This window comes from Daphnia magna, linkage group LG6, assembly GCF_020631705.1.
Source record: "Daphnia magna isolate NIES linkage group LG6, ASM2063170v1.1, whole genome shotgun sequence".
Taxonomy (NCBI): domain Eukaryota; kingdom Metazoa; phylum Arthropoda; class Branchiopoda; order Diplostraca; family Daphniidae; genus Daphnia; species Daphnia magna.
The window spans coordinates 3,388,331-3,408,431 of NC_059187.1; the positions used below are offsets into that span (position 1 = coordinate 3,388,331).

A 20,101-nucleotide genomic window follows, 5' to 3' on the forward strand; every position below is an offset into this window, starting at 1 on the left:
AGGTTTCGGACAAGTTTTTACGTGAGCAATTAACCGTTAATTTGGATTTGTGGGTAGCCTCTTCGCCCTCCAATGATATCACAGAACTTGAGGACCCCCACGTCCCCTTTCCGGACAGCGCACTCACAACCTTTGCTGCTGATCACGGTAGGGGCATGACCCCCTACGGGCTTATCACAAGTCAAGGGGAAACGGGGCCACAGAAAAGAAGGGAGCCCAGATATGCACTGCAACATATTTGTATAAGTACCATAACATGTGAGATAATAGAAGAATCCGGAAATCTTCGGTCGCCTTTCCAACATTGTACACATACTTTTGTACACCAAACCTCCATCAATATCCTCTTCGAACTCACTATGATTGCGGATTAAAACTAAAGAAATAAAATGTTCATCGGTATAATATTCTTGCTGATACACTTACTTAACACAGCGAAACCCTATTAGCATATTTCTCGCGAATTATTACCACGACTTTGCGATTATTTTATCTACATTAAAGAAACAAAGCATGAATGATTTAAAATTTCTATTTAACGAACTCATTTAAAATGGTAAAACACCTACTAAATTGTGATCCTGTTTCTCCCACACAACATTCTTTTTTCCATGAATAGAACCAATGGATCAATAAGATACCTAAAAGATACAAATTATAATAGTAATGGTGCAGCAAATAGTCATACTATTCATTTTTCTTACTATGCTTCAGCATCACTCAGAGGATAACCAACATCAATGTTTCTTTTTACTTTCTTTGCAAGACACTTGTTGGTTTCAGACATCAATGGATTCAATGCCTCTAATGTCCCTGTCCACACAAAGCAGGAAAGGCTTCTTGCCTCAAGGGTCATCTCAAGCAAGTCCAAAGTCATAAACTTCTGAGAGAAAATTTTTTCGTACTGTCTAATCCTATAAATAATAAAAATTTAGCTAACATCAACATGCCATAGAGTTGTATGTTGAAGCAAACTGCAAACTAAAAATACTGTTGATAGGTTTTTTATGCCTATTTATATAAACCAGCATTATGCAGTTCAGGATGGAAGGGCAGAAATTCCCAATAGTTTCCATTGGAATGTTTTCTCTTGGATTGGTGTATTTACAATGCACACTGTGTGTAAAGCTGCTGATAGTGACCATACCTGAAGAACCACATTAATAATGAAGGTGTGTGAAAAAGCAGAATCCTTGTGGTTGGCATGAAGATATGGCAAATTTTAATCTAGTTAAAGAAAAACCATCAATATAAATTAAAAAATAACAGTAATTAAAATGCAACATGTGATAAACAAAAGATACACTCAAAAAGTCTAAACTATTCTCAGAAAGAATGTGTTGTTTACAGCTTACTAATTATATTGTTGCAATTGCACCGTTTGTTTGTCTCGAGTCACATGTAACTCATTCCACGGTTGGAGATGCAAGATTGATTGTTGAAGGAAAACATACTGCCAAAACAAAACAAAATCAAATTACTAAACATGTAAAACAAAACAAAAAACTTCCAAGACTTTTACCTATATGACGATGTTCGGCAATTCCTTCCCCACATAACACAATGCAGTCCGTCGTATGTCTGACAGATATCGGGGTCGGATGTTGAGTACATCTTTTTGATATCCTCCGGACAGCCTGATATCCGATTTGGATGTCCTATGGATGTAATTTTTTTTGGTTTTGACCGCCCTAAACAGCGCCGTCGGATATTCTAAGGATATCCGAACGGGCTTTTATTTGGCTATAAATATGACATTTATTGGACCTCTAATCTTGAAAAATATTAGTTTCTATCAGGATTAGAACCCGGGTCTCCCGCACCACAGTCGAATATTATTCCACTGTGCCAATCTACAGATACAATATTTATGGTTTTCGAACAATACAATCGAATTGTTGTAAAACACTTGAGTTTTTTTCAATAACAATTTCACATACAGGATTTTTAAGAAGTCAAGATGATGTCGAACTTAGATTAAACCTGAAGTGTATAAATTGCAATTAAACAATTTAGGCTAAATATTTTTTGAATTTTAAACTTCAGCATGATTTATTAAGATTAAAGTAGTTTTTTATTATTTGAAATTAAAATCCTATCATAAGTATACTTGCTTTGAATATTATTAAATGCCAAATAATATTTATTTTCTGTAAGTTAATTTCCAATGGTTTGGTTCCCGTAAGCTAAACGGAAAGCCTGTGCAAACAAAATCATGACTAACATATATTTTATTCATTTTTGTAATAAATTTTAAAATAAACCATCCGGCAAATAGATAATTACATCTTAATTTATTTAATTTTTCGTATTAAATGCTGGACTTAAAATAAAAATACGTTCAAGGGAAAAATTGGAACATGGTTAAGTTCTCCCCTTTTGAAAACAAAGAAATTTTGACAATTAATAATGAAACTTAGGGATCGGCCCCAATTAGTTCTAATCGAGTTAACCGCCCCGCACCGATAAAGTGCATTCAGGGTTGAATTGAGGTGCCATTTTTTCAACCGGGGCGGTGCGGGGAAAAATTTGAGGTTAACCCGTTGCCCCGACGCAATTTAAAAAAAATGCTGTTCTTTCGGTTTCAGAGTAAAAATCGGGGTAAGCGGGTAGAACGAGCTATTATCGGGGTTGTTATCGGATCGATCGGGTGAAACAGTCAATCGATAATGTTTTTTGCATTAATGAATCGATTGATTGCAAACCCCAATTGAATTCGGGGAGAAGAATTTTCCACCCTGAGCCACGCCTCGATGGCCCGAAGTGAGAAACCCGATTTGCAAAAAAGCGCCCCGATTGGCTCGAGGCCGATCCTTAAATGAAACAATTGAAAATCTTCTTGGCTGTTGAAAGGAGGTCCGTAGAATATAATTTCCGCACATCCATTGCACTTCCAAGGTGACTAGCCGACGGACATCCCTGGAACTACCCCTTGAGTACATGGATATGTAACGGATGTTCGGCCATGATTCGGACATCCGACGGCAGAAATGTGCTATATGGGTCTTGAGGCACTCAAGGACTTCACCTAGCTGCCAACAAAGTGAAACATTATGGCATGACTTATTGGATAATGCCTTAAACACCTTTATTTATCAATACGCTTACCAACGGGGCTTTGTTATTGTGCAACGCTCATAGTCGCTGTTCGTTTCGGGGGACACCCGGAAAATAGACAATTTTGACGTTAGCAGACGCTAGCGCCCCCTTTCTTCTCTGCATGGAATAAAGTAAAATTCAATCAAGGATTCTTCAATGAGACGGATGTTCAGTGCTAATGGTTTTCGAGTGTTCTTTCCTTATGTAGATGGGTTGAAACATGAAAATTATCGTTTATCGGTCAAAAACGGATATTCCGAGTAGTGAAAAACGGATTCGTTTCCTTTCACCGACACAAGTGGGCAACACCAGACACCCCTGACAACTAAATAAGTAAATAGGCAAACCTGGTCACAGCTAGCGCGGCAGTACATTACGTACCAAATTTTTTCGCTATTTCAACTAAGTTTTAGCATTGGGGAACCTAGAAAAATCTAGTTTTCACATTGGGCTTATGGTTTTTGGAGTAAAAAAACAAAAAAAAAACCGGATAAACAATGCTGGCACGCCAGAATCACGTTGGTTCTGTTTATTACAAAATTACGTTTTATTCAAAAACTGCATAGCTAACGGAAAAAATAATATTCCAGCCGAAATCAGCATTCAACTTCGAGTATTGCGCTTGGTAGAAATTTTACATTACGTTTCTTATTTTAAAAACAACGCGCATTCAAACGTTTATGCTGTACTTTTTTTCCGGTTTTATTGTAATGTTTCCTTCAACTTTAATCCACTTCTTGCTACTCACGGTTTGACGGTTAATATGTATGTAGAACAACAGAAGGGAAAGTACGAATAAAACATTCAGTGATATAGGCTCCAATTAAGCACAAAATGAAGAAACCATGAAACATTGCCAGCGCTGTAACACAGGTTCGGGAGAAATAGTCATTCAGAGGAGACAGATAGTAGTAGGAAAGAAAAAAAAAAAGGATATTTATAACACATACAGAATAGGTATAAAATACTGTAGGAAAAGAGAAAAGATATAAACAGGATGGAAGGTAGTATTTCTTTGTTTCCTAACACAGCAAAGAGATAATTGTGATAATCTTTTGTTTAACGGTAAGAGACACATGACAAAGAGGGATAGGAAGAGAAAGTAGAGCTACACAGTACGCACCGTCATGGCCGACACGCTGAGATTTTAGACAAACGAAAAGAAAAACGAAGCATTACTTGTACAGTTAAAGGAAATTAGGATATCGGGAGCTAGATAAGGTATATCAATGTACAGAAAAGCAGATCCAACACTCTCTGGCGGTTATTGCTTTGTTAAAAACAGGATGTAATGAATGCATATTCCCACAAACACCACACGCAGAAGAAAAGACGAGGAAAGGAGGGCAACGGGCGTAGTCACCTGCCAAAAATATCAAAACATTTGACAGTTCAACACACACGAAAAGGGGAGTAATAAAGATTGGCCACAGGAAAAGGAGAAAGAATACACGACCCCAATACGGAATCAAAATAAGCCCACAGGCAAACCATCCACCGAATGATAACGAATGAAAACATCCACAAGTATTAACTAGAAAACAATAGTAATAAGACGACTTTCTTTATCTTTCCAAAATAGAAACCATGTGTGTGGGCATAGCCATTCAGAACATCGACCATGGTCATTACCAGCAAAAAAAAAAAAAAATGAAAAGAATAAACAAGGAAAAAAAAATAAGGAACCAAAACCAGTGAGAGAATCACAAACTATCTTTCATGGGTGGAAATATCAACTCTGGATATACAAACCACTGTATCATTTAAAACAGGGGCAGTGTTCACGTTGAATTTCCACGCAGAACCGCGTCGAAGGAATCTCACTTTTGTTTTTCTTCTTCTTTTCTTTTGTTACATAAAAACAGAGAAGACACACACACGAAGACAAGGAAGGAAAAACCCACCGAAAAGTAAGACGTAGTGATAACAGCGACAGCAAAAATAGTACGCAAAGAGACTAAGCAAATAGAAGGCAAACATTCACGAAACCCATCGTCCATCAAAACATTTGTTTGTTTTTTCTCCATAATTTCTTCTTCGCCAATTCTTCCGTTTTCCTCCAGCGATCCAAGACGTTCACCGCAAAGCTCCCAGCTGTCAAGTGTCAGCTGCCTACAGGTGTGTCTGTAAACGTTTCAATGTACAAGTCCGATATCAACGCTTAGCTTCTTTGTAATGGTTCTAACAAAGAGAAAACAAACTCGGACTTGGGGGGGGGACACTTTAAATTTCGATAGATCTTCTTCCGGCAATATGGCGAAGAAAAAAACAAAAATTTTTGTTCATCCCATTTGCAACAACTAGCGGGGTAGGAAAACTTTCTTCCGCATCCGGAACGGCTTTGTCACTGGTCAGCAAACGTTTACCAAACCGGAGGAACAAGTTATGGTATCAAGCAAAATTAGACGTTGGTAATATGAAAAGAAGTGTCCAGGCAGTATAAGAAATAAAAAAAAAAAGGTGAAACATATTTGTTTTTTTTTTTTTTTTTAGACTTTAAAGAAATTTTGGGCATACGGAAGACGTATTGAAAATTCGTAAAGACGATTCGCTTTATAGGAACCAGGAGTCTCAAAAGTTCGTTGTTTTTCATCGTTCTGGTGTCATCCGCCTTTCCAGGACAGCAAAATTGTTCACGGAATGCGAACGGAACTCACCATTTCATGATCCTGATGAAAACTCGAGGACAAAGTTTCTTCGTTGACAACCTTGACATGAACGCGGGACGAGTTGGCTGACGTTTGGTTCATTTTCGGCGATCCTGAAAACCCTGTTGAAACAGAAAACATAACGTAATTCGTATACGAATATAATAGATGCAATACCTAATTCACCCGAAGATGATGATTCAGTGAAAGAAGGCGTTCCTTCCGTCCATGTTGGTGTCGGTGTATGGCCTCCGGAAAGAACACCACTCGCCATTCTTAAGATTTCCCCACTTCCTAGTGATGACGCTTTGCTATTCGATCGTACCTCCAGTTGGACTTCGGACATGCTATTTGTGAACAGACAATCAATGATCCTTAAAGGTGAGTGAGAATTGTCGACACAGAAATTAGATTTAGAGACAACACGCAAACGTCACCGGACACATCTATGAAGCCCTTTTGTTTAGTTCCTCGAGCTTCTCTCTTTAAAGTGGCTGTTAGTAAAACTATTCACACAAAAATCAATTTTCCAATCATTTTTTCCAGTTCATGCAGGCACCATTGTCCAATCCTAAAAAAAGCTAATACCCATCCAAGGAGTCCTTGGGTTCTAATCGATTGCTGGTGTTAATATGCAAGCTGTTAACCAAACTCCGTCGTTGCAGTTAGCGCGTTTCTCGATTCACGATAAAAGAGAAAACCGAAACTGAATAATAGTTTTCTAACCTGAAGATATGATGACTTGTCATGCAAACCAATTCTTCGGTATGACTGACCACTGATGTTTCGATCTGCTTCCCGAATTCTTGATTCCTAACCACAGAAGCCTTTCGTGTTAACTGATCGCTTGTTCAAATTGTTCGCTTTCTAACCCTTAATTATAGCAATGATTATGCCTAAGAAAAAAAAAAAAAGGGAAGCCCTACCTGATAGCTTCAGCTTGCGACGTCCAGTTCCTGCTTACGGTTGCCTCCGTTTGTCTCTTTCCCGAGACGTTAACCGATTTACTTCCAGCTCGGCTAGTCTGGGCCATCGGTTGTTCCCGGGGTCTATCCGATGGACCCGAACGCAAAACATCCTCAAATGCAGGAGGAGGAGTCGATGACGACGATGAAGATGACGGCAGACTTCGGGATTCTCCATCTTCATTGCTGGCTCTTGGTCGAAATGATACTGTTTAAGAGAGAAAGAATGTATGAAATGCTTTGAAGAAACACGGACGCAAGGCGAAATTCCAATGCCAACAGATTACATGCAGCGGCAGCTACTTCGTGCAGCGGCATCGGACGGATACATTAAAAGTCTGAAAGAAAAAAAAACCAAAAAAAAAAAACAACACGCAAATCCACGCAAACTAACCAAACCAAACTGAAAATACCACATCAAGCTTTACTACAACGACCGGGAATAGGCGATTAATTCAAAGGGCACTGTCAAACTGACATCATCTATGTCTTTTAGTCAACGATGCGAGGACTAAGGTGAGAAGGGAATGAGAACGCTTGATGAGTGAAAAACAGTCATAAACGTTCCAAATCAACGCCATCATGCTCAGTTCACAAACGATCAGCCAACAAATTTCCGAAAAATAAGAAACAACTAATAAAAAAATAAAAAAAAACACAAAACAAAAAATTATCATCAAGTAGTCAAATTTTTCTGATGATGAAAATACTGGAGCGAAAGTTCACCGATCATTCTTTATTCATTTCACCTTTAGCCGGACCTGCCGACACCCCTCCTTGAGACGTTGGCACTGCAATGTTAACCCGCTTAGGAGAACGCGGAGGAACAGGCGGAGGTGGGCCCCTGGAGCCAGCCCCAGAAGCCAACCTCAAGTTGCTTGGCACACGATCTTTAAGGACGGCTGGCAAATTGACGGGCGTACCGGAACTTCCGCCAATGCCACCGCCGACACTATTTCCGGCAGCGCTGGTACCACCGCCTCCAACCACTGTGTTGCTGAAAGTAACTGCAGTTGCTGGTCCTGACATTGAACTCGCTCCTGTCGGATGTGGCAAAGTCGAAACACCACCCATCGCTCCGGCGTCTGACGCTGGGCGATTCGAAAGCAGACAACAATAACATCAACTTTTCTCTTACGTTTAAAAACCTATCGCTGTGAAGGCGCCTATTCTGTTTCACTACGCGCTGGAGGAAAGGCACTTGCCATTAAGTGAAATCCCCGGCAGATTGACGTAGACAGTGAATGTGTACAATAGCCGTATTTGAGATAGAGGCAGATTCTGCTAGGAATTGTAGGCTTGTTGGCAAGGACGATGTAGATTACCTGATTCCTGGCTGACGGCGAGCTGGTCGTAATTTGCCGGAGCCGCACTATCCGTGACGGAGGTTGCTCGTGTCCGAGCCGTCAATTTCTTCTTAGAAGGTGAATGTTTCAGCGCTGCATTTGCAGTCACGGAAAAAAAAATAAATAAATAAATAAAAATAAAATGAGGAAAATTCAAATACATCAGTCCTTCGATAAAAACAAATCTCACAGAGCTAATCAATAATTAAACTACAAAATGGCTTAGAAAGTAAAGAGAGAAAGAATAAAACGATGGAGGGATTATTGAAGATCAACTGAAATCATAGTCCAACTAGGGACATCAACGGAAAAAAAAAACAAACTAAGTTGCTTACGAACCGAAACATTTTGACGCAATATTCATAGTACGTGAACTACATCAGAAATGAGTTTTCTAATAAGCAGGAAGTTTTAATCTCAAAAGCTACGGAAGGAATAATGAAATCGTGTTCGATTAAAAACTGAGTCAGCGCCTGGAATCAAAATGAAGACCTCGTTTCGGATGCAATAGACAAGCATCCGAAACTAGAAAATAAAAAGGGCGCAAAAATAAAAGGATTACTCCTCAAGGACGGTAAACAAAAAAAAAAAAAAGGGGAAAAGGAAAAACCACAAAGAAACCAACGCATCGAAATTTGCCCACAAAAAAAAAACTAAACATTGTCGTGCTAGATGTCTGACCATGACGAAAAAAGAAAACGAAAAATGAGACCAGTCTTTGGAATCCACCAACCAAGAAATAAAATAAAAAAACGTATGCATGTTTATGTCGACATAACATGCCAGTTGGAAAAAAAGTGTGCTGAATCCGAGAACATTGAACACGGACGCCAAAAGAGAACAAAAAAAGTTTGGTCAAAATAGATTTAAAAAAAAAAAAAAAAGTGCGGAATAGACGAATGAAAAGTTGAGAACGCTGGAATTGTTCTAAACGGAGCATTTACCTAAGTAGCTGGATACCAAGTTGCGGAATTTACGATGTTTGCCTTTAAATTCGGGCAAATCCACTGCAAGCCGATTTTTGTAAATTGATTCGGTATTTTTTCGAGCAATAAGTTAGAGGGGGCAGAAAACGAGAAAAGAGAATAATATGAAAGACATGAAGTTCAGAAAGGCCGTGAAAAAAAAAAAAAACATAAGAGCAGACGGAAATGCCACACAGTTAGGCGAGGAGGAGGAGGAGGAGGATAACGACAGTTAAGTCCAAAACCCATCACGGAAACTCGAATAGAACCCAGGGGGGGAAAAAAAGAGAGACAGAAGGACAAATTGAGAACGGCAGAGGTAAGTCATATAGAAATATTTTCATCAAAGGAAAAGCTGTTTGTTTACGTTGTCCCAACTTTTCCTCAAAAATGAAAGAAAGAAAAAGAAAACAGCTTGAAGCACTGCTTTTCTTTGAGGTTCAAATACCGTATACATCAGAGTGAAAGAAGATCCCGACAACCAAACTCATGATAAGAAATCTTTGAACGAAGCTCATTTGCCATAGTGAAAAAATAGTAATTTTGACTTACGTGATGGCACCTTTCTGAAGACCTGCTTAGCCATGAAGTTTTGGAATCGCTGCGAATAAAAGCCAGGACGATGGACCGATACCGTATCCTATACAGAATAGTGTTACAACATTAGGCCTTGATTTAAACAAAATAACACACACGATAGAAAGAAGCTTGAGCAATTCCAGACAATTCAAAAGAAAACAAACAATCATACCCCATCATGGATCATGGCCTTGAGTGTGTGTTCAAGCTTTTTCTTCAGTCGGTAGCTCTGCAAAATGTCTATAATACCTAGAAATATGAGAAGTCTCTCGCCCTTAGCATTACGGGCTGGAATACCACCGGGTCTATTCAAGGGTAATCAGAAAGACGAAGTATAAACACGACTGATACCATGTGTGAAGATGTTTTCAAATTAACTTACGGAACATCGTCTTCCTCGTCAATGGGTTCACTTTCCGCCTGGATACTTTCTAAAGCAGTGGAATGAGCCACCAATTTCTGACGGTTGATGGAGCGGCTACGAACTAAAGGTGGGGGTTGAGTAGATCCTGTTGCCCCGGAGGACGTTCCTGCCACAGCTCCGTTCTCCTCTCCACTATCTTCGTCACCAATTGAATTGTTCCTACGACGCTCAGCTTCTTCTTTGGCTGCCAAATCCAGATTGTGAATTGCAACTAAAAGGCTGTAGTCCATTATCTTAAAGCTTTCCAAAACACGACAGTCTCGTTGAATCGTCTTAATCAATGCATTATACGTATCCGCTTCCAACATAATTCCATCTGGATGCAGTTCTAGGAAATCCAGGTCCTTGAAAGTGGGCACTGTTTTACTCCGCTCTGATTTTGAAGCCTTTAATAAAGGGGAAACATAATTGCATAAACTGAACGTATTATGTCCCATTAACACAATAAACTAACGTACTTTTCTTTTATAGGTAGAACCTTTGAGATCGTATTTTTCATGTAGCTTTATGGAAGATGGTAGTAAGTTGTTCATTACCACCATGCGTACGTTTTTCGAGTTGCAAATGTAACAATACAATCCGAAAAACTTTGGCAGTAGTGTCCGTGGGTTCTGATTGAGGTTCTAAAGAAATTAAATAATGAGTAATTAGACATCTACATACTAAGGTTGAAGTATAATTTCATACCATGTAATAACCAAGGAGCAATTTCATGAGAAATTCTCCCTCTTTGTGTTGTACAGTTTTTATAATGAATTCGTCGTCTGCCGACAGGTAGAAAATAGATCCGCTAGCTCCCGGATTAGTCAATTCTCTTAGCGGCTCGTTACACAGCGATAACTGTAAACACAAGTTTAATTGGCATGCGTACGGCAATTACAATATGAAAAATGGTAAAAAAAAAAAATCCTTTTTCGTTTAACCCACCAAGAAGTCATCGGGTTGAATACCGAAGAGATCACGAAAATATCGGAAGGCGATAGGGGCGAATGACTTAAAACGAAAATCTGAGTAATGATGTGCAGGGGTCAGCTGCGATCCTTGGGAATAAAAATTTGTTGTTTCAATGGTCATGAAATCTTGCATCAGAAGGTCTCTTTCAGGTTTGGAGGCTAGGCCTCCAACAGCGTGGCTGATTCCCAATTGTATGGAACCCATAATTTGTGAAGTGTGTATCTAAATATCAATATGGTAGAATATAATAGATACACCATCTAGTCAAACAATATAACTTGCTCACTTTTTTATACGTCACTTCACCTCCTTCTCCTACTCTCCGATGACCAAGTTTCTTTTCTCTATCTGTTTTTAATGTACCAGCAGATCTAGCTCGTGGAGATAAAGGAGTTTTTGGACCATCTCCCGTTGCCAGAGAAGGATCTTGAGCCATCTAAGAGCATTAAAAACATGAAACTAAACTAGGAAAAGGGCTTTAAGAATCTACTAAATAACATGAGATGTACCACTATTGCAAAACTTTGGGTTTCTTTTGCTGTATTGCACAACCACAATGGTCTGCAAACATATGTGAAATTATTCTATATACATCAACAGAAAAGCTTAACATACCTCAAGTGGTGGTGGCCTCTTTTCTTTTTTACTAGAACCTGTAGCAACATCTTCAGAGGAACTGAGCTCATCATCATGTTGAGGGATACAGTCGTTTGGATCAAAAGATGGATTATGCTGATTCATGGGAGTTAAACTTCTTGCTGCTTCTTTATGGTTACTCTCAGTATGAGAGAGACCATCTTGATGAACTGTTGTATCATTTTCTGAAGATGGATGTGTTTTTTCCTGTCTTTCACCTATCTCCAAGATAGAATGTGGGCCTGACATGGACGAAACGGCACCGAGTTGTACGACGGCTGAAATTGTACTCATTCCACTCAGAATGGGTTTTAAGATTTGAAGACGATTACAAGTGAGTTACATGGAATTCAGTAAGTTTTTTTTTTCATTAAACGTCCACCCTGATCTCTAGTTACGAACAGAACTCGTCTACTCAACGCCTCACACAAACTAGGACAAATTCAGTTTAGTATTTTAATACTACAGCGATCAGCTGGTTTCTAATGTAAGAGGTTGCCGCGGCAACGAGTTGTTTAGGCTGAATTTAAGGTTTTCTTGTTACAAACGTATTATTTGAATTTTCAGAATACTTTTTCCTCTTTTTCAAAGTTTCAGTACTATTTACGTTACATTTAGTCACCCAATTTAGTGTGTTTTAGGGAATAGAAGAAGAAAAACGTAAAATGCCTTTAGTACGGAACAAACCACTTGCAGACTGTCTCGATTTTGAAGCAAGCATTCGACATTATCAAGATCTTAGTACGCTTGACAAAAAATAATTATTGTAAACTTTCAATTTTCCTTATTCTTGGGCATAATATTTTATCTTTTTGACAGATCACCAGATAGAACAACAAACGACTGCTGTATTCGATATGGTGAACAGACTAAATAATTCCAAGAACTCCGAAAACGTAAATCGCGCCAATTATTCACATAAATATTTATTCTAGTTGAAGTAGCAATTATTTTTTTTATCAATGATAAACAAACAGAACGGATTTCCTTTGACGTTCATGTCAAACACTTAATGTAAAACACTTACAGTGGTAGAAATAATTGCTGTAAAAAAATTTAAATAGTTCCAACAGACCAGTTAAATTTCATATTTTCTGTCTCCAACGGTGAAGTCACAATACGCAGAAAAATCCAAAACTGAGGTCCTGGATCAGTTCAAGGAAAGCAGCAAGAACACTTCATCAGACGCAACAGTCGCAGTGCCGCGTGCAGCCACTCGTGACAAACCTGCGGTGAATAAACATCAAATCATAGTAGATTTGAACCAACGTTTACGCGACCTTCAAAACGAATTGGAATCTTCAAGACTTCAACAGAAAAAATCGGTTGGTTTGCTGAACTGTCTTTCTGTTTCTTTTAAAAACGACATTTTAATCACTCTAAAGGAAGAAGACAGAGAAATGCAAAGACAGGAATTAATTCATCTTAAGGAGAATGTAAAAAAAATGAAAAGCGCCCTTCATTCGAAGCAGTTGCTTTATGATGCTAACAAGAAAGAAATGGCGTTAGCGATGGAGAAGTTGAAATCGGAAGAACAGTCACGAAAGTCTTTACAAAAGGTATGGTTAGCAAATCCGAAACCCGTCAAATAGTAGAAGATAAAAGTTTAAACTATATTTCTAATAGGAAATCGAAAGGATTTCTAAACAGTTAGTGCTTGTCACAGCCGATAAGGAGAAATTGGTGGAAAAGCTAGAACATTCAAAGACGGACCTCATGTTGTTAAAGCAACATAAAATTGACGATCATCCCGTTAACAAAGTTCCCATAATGCTCAAATGTATTCGGAAACAGTCCCTACTAATCGATAACTTATTAAGGCAAATATCGTGCTTGGAACAGTCGAAAAACTTATTGTAAAGCATAGTCTAATCGCATTCCCAAATAATATTATTTTAATACGCCCTTTTAAATGCAGTCCTGTTTTGCTTGTCACGCGCATTATCATGTACGAGAATACAATAGTGTTATTTGACGAAGCAGAAAGAGAAATTTCTTCTTTCAAGTTTCAAAAATTGGTCTTATTTAATAATCATGGTACTTGCGTAACACTATTTTCAGATAATAGCACAAGTAGCATGAGTTTTCAGGCGTTTATCTTCGATAGGGGAGATTTTGGGCTTTACCATAAAAATATCAACTATAACGATTTAAGCCCGTCGTAATCGCACTTTTCAGACGCAAAGAGATTGTGCAACTACTAACTGCACATGGGACGAATAAAAATCAGAAGGCTATACGTAAAACTTACAAAATGATAAGAGATGTTTTTAATCTTTGCCTGTACCTGATATTTTTATTTTGGTTTCAGTTTCATTTTTGATTTCAGTTTCACCCAACCTTATTGGGCATGTTTTCGTTCTTTTACGTATTGCTGGTGTTGTGGTACTGGGTATGTTTTACATGGAAGTGTCGTATGTGTCCTTAACCTCAGTAAACTGACTCTCTAAGCTTTCTGTAGATGTTCTTAATCATCTTAGCTAACACGACGAAGAATCTGAAGACAATTTTAAAGAAAAAAATGAACAATATTTTGGAGAGTGGCCAAACATGCGAGTGGCGACTGGCGATTGGGGAGAATGGCGACTGCTTTTCTTTTAGATTTTTTTCTTTGTCGAATTTGAAGCTTGGCAACATCGCATTCAGTAATAATTGATGAAGAGAGCTAAAAAAACCATCAAGTTGGAGCAATCAGCGTAGAAAAACTTGCAGCTAACTATTTTCAATATACGTAAGTTTTAGCTATTTACCTCCAATAAACAATAGCAAGTGCTGGTACTGCGAATTTATGTTAGTACATTTACCGGTGACTAGATCTTGTATTTAAGTCTCACGGTGAAAGCCTGATGCTTTGCCATGAGTTTCTATGCGAATTTCTTTTTTCCGAATTTTATCCGTTGTTTATTTCTGTGTGTTGTTTGGGAAATGATTTCAATTACTAGTAATTTTTTATATTTATCATGTATTCTCAATTTAAATTGAATTTAAATGGTCAAGTCAAGTGATGTAAAAGGTAAACAATACCATTGGCTTCTTCCAACACTAGCCATTTCATTTCTTACATAGGACTTTGGACTTGAAACATGGGCAATTTGATGGTAATGATATATTTTACATCTTTCTCTTAGGTGCAATGATGTCCAGTCAACGTGGCCAAAGCAGTTATGGGTCTAAAGCACCCATAGATCTGGAACACATTTGGTCAGACCTTTTACAAGGCATTGAAAAAGTCTACAACAAACAGGCCATGTCTAAAAAACAGTACATGGATCTATACACGTAATATTTTTATTAACACCATTTATTTTTATTTTATTTCCCTTTTGTTTATGTTAAAAGTAATATGTATAATCTTTCTCAGTCATGTGTATGATTATTGCACCAACGTAAATAATCAAGGAGGAAGGGGAAATTCAGTTTCAATCCCCTCTGCTGCCACTAGTAAAGCCAAAAAGAGTCAGGCGGCTGGTGGGGCCCAGTTTGTGGGACATGAACTGTATAAAAGATTAAAGGAATACCTAAAGGCTCATTTAGTCAGTGTTCTTAAGGTATATCTCCAATACAAATCTATACCTTGCACTGGCCCTAGGGAAAGCTGTCTTCTGCAAATTATTTTTCTGTTTTGGTAGAATGGAGTTGACTACATGGATGAAACTGTACTCAAGTTTTACACACAACAATGGGAAGAATACCAGTTCAGCTCAAAGGTTTTGAACGGAGTTTGTGCCTATTTAAATCGGTAACGAGGTTTGATGCGATATTAAGAGTGGAAAAATTATTAATTACAATTATTTCAATAGACATTGGGTGAAACGAGAGTGTGAAGAAGGGCAGAAAGGAATTTACGAAATTTATCAATTGGCGCTTGTTACATGGAGAGAAAACTTATTTCGCCATCTCCACAAACAAGTACTACAACCCTAGATGAATTACTTTTTCGCTACAACTTGATCCAATTTCATTTAACAATAGGTAACAAATGCCGTGCTGAAACTCATTGAAAAAGAGCGAAACGGAGATCCTATTAATACACGATTAGTTAGCGGTGTCATGAACTGCTACGTTGAACTTGGTACTTTGCTTACATAGATGGAGAACAGAAAATCCGAATACGTAAAATATCTCTTTTTTTTTTTTTTTAGGCTTGAACGAGGAAGATCAGTCAGCCAAGGGACAGAATTTATCGGTCTATAAGGATTCATTTGAGAATTCATTCTTAGAGGATACCGAGCGCTTCTATACCCGGGAAAGTGCCGAGTTCCTCCGCCACAATCCAGTGACAGAGTACATGAAGCGAGCCGAACAGCGGTTAACTGAGGAACAAAAACGAGTGCAGACATACTTGCATGAAGCCACCCTTGACAAATTAAGCAAAACCTGTGAAAAAGTCCTCATAGAAAAGCATTTGGAGATCTTTCAGGTATACCCTTTTCATCAGATCGTTGGAGCCCCTTTTCTTATTTATATCTCTTTATTCTTCAGGCGGAATTTCAACACCTCCTTGCCGACGACAAACATGATGACCTCGGGCGGATGTACCAATTGGTGTCGCGCATATCAGAAGGGTTAACGGAATTGCGAACATTGCTCGAAGATCACATAACCCAGCAAGGCTTGTCGGCCATCGAACGCGAAGGAGAAGCAGCACACAATGATCCTAAGGTATGTCGACCTACTGATGTACAACGAAGCAATACTCGAATAACGTTTACGGACGGTCGCAAAGGTTTACGTTACTACCATTTTGGACGTGCATCGTAAATACAACGCCCTTGTGATGTCAGCGTTTCATAACGATGCTGGATTTGTGGCCGCTTTGGACAAAGCTTGCGGGAAGTTCATTAATAGCAACGCCGTGACAAAGGCTGCAAATTCCTCGTCGAAATCGCCAGAATTGCTGGCCAAATACTGTGATCTTTTACTGAAAAAGAGCGCCAAAAATCCTGAAGAGGCCGAATTAGAGGATACGTTAAATCAAGTGGTTAGTTTTATCTATCAATGATTTCTCTTTACGCGCACCAATTTATTGATTGAACGTGTTTTAAATAGATGGTCGTCTTCAAGTATATTGAAGACAAAGACGTATTCCAGAGGTTCTACAGCAAAATGCTGGCAAAGCGTTTGGTGCAGCATATGTCGGCTTCGGACGACGCCGAAGCGTCAATGATCTCCAAATTAAAACAAGCCTGTGGTTTCGAATATACTTCTAAACTTCAGCGCATGTTTCAAGACATCGGAGTCAGTAAAGATCTCAACGAACAATTTAAGCGCCATCTAACCAATTCTGCCGAGCCGCTTGACATCGACTTCAGTATTCAGGTTAGAAGGCTAGAAGAAGTTTAAAGTTAGCAACGAATGATATTCTATTTCTTAATTTGTACAACAGGTCCTGTCGTCTGGTTCGTGGCCTTTTCAGCAATCAGTCAACTTTTCTCTTCCATCCGAATTAGAGCGCTCCGTCCAACGTTTTACTACCTTTTACAGCAGCCAACACAGTGGTCGCAAATTACATTGGCTCTATCAGATGTCTAAAGGCGAATTAGTCACCAATTGTTTCAAAAATAGATACACTCTTCAGGTTTCTTAAAATTGGATTTAATTTGTTATGGTATTCCTCTGTTTCTTATGCATTTTTTATTGAATTGTTCTGTAGGCTTCAACTTTACAGATGGCTGTACTCTTGCAATACAACGTCTCTACTACTTGGACAGCCACACAGCTAAGCGATGCAACAGGAATCAAAATGGATTTATTGCTGCAGGTTATTACGGCCTCTTAAGTGCAGAAGCCTTTTTGATTCGCCAACATCTTTTTCTTTTATTTATTCATTACTATATTAATTTGTTTGTTGTTTCTTTCAGGTGGCACAAATTCTGCTGAAATCTAAACTGTTGTCGTCTGACGATGACGAAAACGAATTGCAGCAGTCATCTCAGCTGTCGCTTTTTGTTGGATACAAAAAGTAAGGAACGGTTTATCATATTATTTAGTTCGTAGCCACTCGTCTTTATCTTATTGGCTTTATTCTTGTCTTGAACCTTTTCTGCAAAGTAGTGAAGCTTGTAACATTTTATAAAATTACTCAATTTCAGCAAAAAATTACGCGTTAACATCAACATTCCAATGAAGGCGGAACTGAAACAAGAGCAAGAAGCGACGCAACGGCATTTAGAAGAAGACAGGAAGCTATTGATCCAAGCCGCAATTGTACGAATCATGAAAATGCGCAAAGTACTTAAACATCAACAGTTACTAGCTGAGGTTCTAAATCAGCTCTCCTCTCGGTTCAAGCCGAGAGTTCACATAATAAAGGTATTATTTTGATTTACTTATTGGCACAACTTTATCTATAAACATTTGTATAAACTATATTTCTGTCATATGTTAATTTTTTTTTTTTTCTTTCAGAAATGTATTGACATTCTCATCGAAAAGGAATACTTGGAGAGAACCGAGGGACAGAAGGATACTTATTCCTACCTCGCATGACTTCTTTATTCTGCGAGTTTTTCCTTAACTTTTGCCATTTTCGCGTTTAACTTCTACGCTAAAAAATGGGAGTCGAGGAGAGAAAGAGTTTTCACGGTTGTTGCCGCTGTTCAATAGCGGTTTTGTACGAACAGTAGGAACCGTGACCAATTCTAGGAACAAAGACGCTCACGGAGTTGATACATCATATGACTCCTGTTTAGCATACCCATTTCTGTCTTGACTCCCGTTCTATATTTACTTATTTTCCTCGTTCTTTGTTCGTGTATCTTACTGCACTTTTGATTTGGCATTTTCCCCCGTCTGCTCATCCCCTCCATCTGGCTGAGAACTCTTTGTATATACGTAATCCTCGGATCTGAGCGATAGAAAGAAAAGGGGCCCTTTGCCAAAGGAAATTGTTTGCCTTTGCTAACTGGGGTTCCTGTCTAAGGCTGTACTAAGTTGATTGAAATCTTGTGACCATGCTGCAACATTGTCCCGTCTTCTTGCGGGATGAGTGGTAAGTGTATTTTGAGTCCTTAGTTTTTGTCGCTCTCTGGAGGTTATCATTTTCGATTGTTAGTGGGTGCGAATGGGTTAATGTGTGAAGTTCTGCTAATAATATCACAAATAAAAATGAAAATTATTTCATATTAGAATTTCCGAAAGAATGTATGTTAGTGTTGTGTTCCCAAATAATTTCGACATTTTACAACAACAAACTGAGGTGGTCTGATAAATTCTAACGCTGGAAATTGGTAGCGGTAATAGGGGCATGCTATGCGGACCCACCCGTCTCTGTTTCGATACACAAATCGTACATTTTGTATACAAATCTTTCCTCTAATTGTCACAGTTCTTTGTTCGAAGAAACTGTAATACACCGTGATAAGTAAGTAACCAGATGAAACTGGTATACTAATGCAATAAAAGCATTTATGGAATTTAGAAAAATGAAAAATCTCGACTGTAAAAATATCCCTTTCTTTGAACGAGCTATGTTTGAAGAAAAAATCAAGCTGATCTCCCTTTCAGCATAATTCACACCAATAATGAAGGCTGAACTCATCGGGTCTTGGATTGGGTACACCATGAGAGTAGAACGCGGTGCCTCGTAGAAATGAGGACTACGTTGGCCGTACTCCGTAGACTGTGGTGTGGTTGCCGCCACCGCGTAAATCATAGAATGAAACTGGTGAGCTCCTCCGATTTTGTCAAAAGTTACCATAATTAAATTTTGCGTTCATCCCTTATTCTGAATTACTATATGAAACTTTAATGAGGTATGTGGCATATTTGATGTTCTACCTTCCATGACAACTACCAAAATGGGGAAAAAACAACAACAAACAAACAAACCCAAACACAAAACTGGCTTTTCTCTTTTCTAGCTTTTTACCTGGACCATGCTTGCGTCTCTAACGAACGATGGAAATGTTCTTCTGCTGTGTGTGATACATTTTTGTTTGGAAATTTCTTATTTCGATTGTTGGAAACTTATCACTGCCTCAAATACAAAGTATACATTTATGTGTACAGGCTTGCATCAATTTCCTTTAAAATATTTTGAGGAAACAGGTTCCACAGAATATTCCCCAGGTGAGTCCAAGTAGGAAGAGGAGGCCTTTTGCTCCACCAGTGATTTCGATCGCCATGTCTTTGTCTTCCAACATGGCCGCACACATCTAGATGATGCTGACGGCAAAGCAACACCGGTTTTTACATTCATTTAAATTGAAATCAACAAATCTTCAGAAAAACTATTGAACACTGTTCGAAAAATATTAATCTTTCTAATCCAGAAAAAAATTTCGTTACAAATTAGAAATTAAATTTGTAAAATGCATACCAATATGCTTAGTTCTACCTGCAACTCCAGTCATCACCAGAGAAAGAGATATGGGTATCAGCGATATCCGGTGAAAATATCGAAGTTTCTTAAAGTTTTCTCCCCCAAGAAAACAACGCAATTTCAAAAATGGTGTTTGCATCACTTTTCTCTTTGCTTCCTTCG

General features: G+C 38.5%; 3 protein-coding genes and 1 long non-coding RNA gene across 13 annotated transcripts; 2 read left to right on the forward strand and 2 right to left on the reverse strand.

Annotated features, from left to right (window-relative positions):
• Nucleotides 1-1,088: 1,088 nt before the first annotated feature.
• Nucleotides 1,089-1,550, reverse strand: LOC123473970. The gene is made up of 3 exons (XR_006648543.1): nt 1,523-1,550; nt 1,349-1,453; nt 1,089-1,227 (listed from the first exon to the last, which is right to left on the reverse strand). It is a non-coding gene; the product is annotated as an uncharacterized LOC123473970 (long non-coding RNA).
• Nucleotides 1,551-3,785: 2,235 nt separating this feature from the next.
• On the reverse strand, nt 3,786-14,200 carry LOC116925545 (phosphatidylinositol 4-phosphate 5-kinase type-1 alpha). Of its 9 annotated transcripts, none has more exons than XM_032932253.2 (17): nt 13,904-14,200; nt 11,596-12,843; nt 11,267-11,416; nt 10,954-11,202; nt 10,714-10,866; nt 10,485-10,649; nt 9,985-10,412; nt 9,775-9,907; nt 9,576-9,663; nt 9,003-9,065; nt 8,038-8,151; nt 7,462-7,803; nt 6,674-6,920; nt 6,474-6,560; nt 5,934-6,094; nt 5,757-5,869; nt 3,786-5,223 (listed from the first exon to the last, which is right to left on the reverse strand). In XM_032932253.2, exons 2-17 carry the CDS (start codon nt 11,908-11,910, stop codon nt 5,212-5,214), a joined length of 2,820 nt encoding a protein of 939 aa, XP_032788144.2. In that variant the 5' UTR covers nt 11,911-12,843; nt 13,904-14,200; the 3' UTR covers nt 3,786-5,211. The 9 variants fall into 9 exon arrangements, with proteins under 9 accessions (XP_032788144.2, XP_032788143.2, XP_045031615.1 ...); XM_032932252.2 differs by having other exon boundaries at nt 5,925-6,094; nt 13,904-14,199; XM_045175680.1 differs by lacking the exon at nt 3,786-5,223 and having other exon boundaries at nt 5,256-5,869.
• Nucleotides 12,700-13,595, forward strand: LOC116925651. The gene is made up of 2 exons (XM_045175708.1): nt 12,700-13,175; nt 13,243-13,595. The coding sequence occupies exons 1-2, from the start codon at nt 13,017-13,019 to the stop codon at nt 13,474-13,476; spliced, it is 393 nt and encodes a 130-aa protein (XP_045031643.1). The 5' UTR covers nt 12,700-13,016; the 3' UTR covers nt 13,477-13,595.
• Nucleotides 14,201-14,206: 6 nt separating the features above from the next.
• LOC116925325 (cullin-1-like) lies at nt 14,207-18,755 on the forward strand. 2 transcript variants are annotated; one of them, XM_045175686.1, is made up of 15 exons: nt 14,207-14,347; nt 14,745-14,895; nt 14,978-15,164; nt 15,246-15,355; nt 15,417-15,525; nt 15,589-15,688; nt 15,774-16,036; nt 16,099-16,278; nt 16,343-16,597; nt 16,666-16,935; nt 17,003-17,194; nt 17,270-17,377; nt 17,478-17,578; nt 17,709-17,928; nt 18,025-18,755. In XM_045175686.1, the coding sequence occupies exons 2-15, from the start codon at nt 14,750-14,752 to the stop codon at nt 18,103-18,105; spliced, it is 2,322 nt and encodes a 773-aa protein (XP_045031621.1). In that variant the 5' UTR covers nt 14,207-14,347; nt 14,745-14,749; the 3' UTR covers nt 18,106-18,755. The 2 variants fall into 2 exon arrangements, with proteins under 2 accessions (XP_045031621.1, XP_045031619.1); XM_045175684.1 differs by having other exon boundaries at nt 14,208-14,347; nt 15,759-16,036.
• The last annotated feature ends 1,346 nt before the right edge of the window (nt 18,756-20,101 follow it).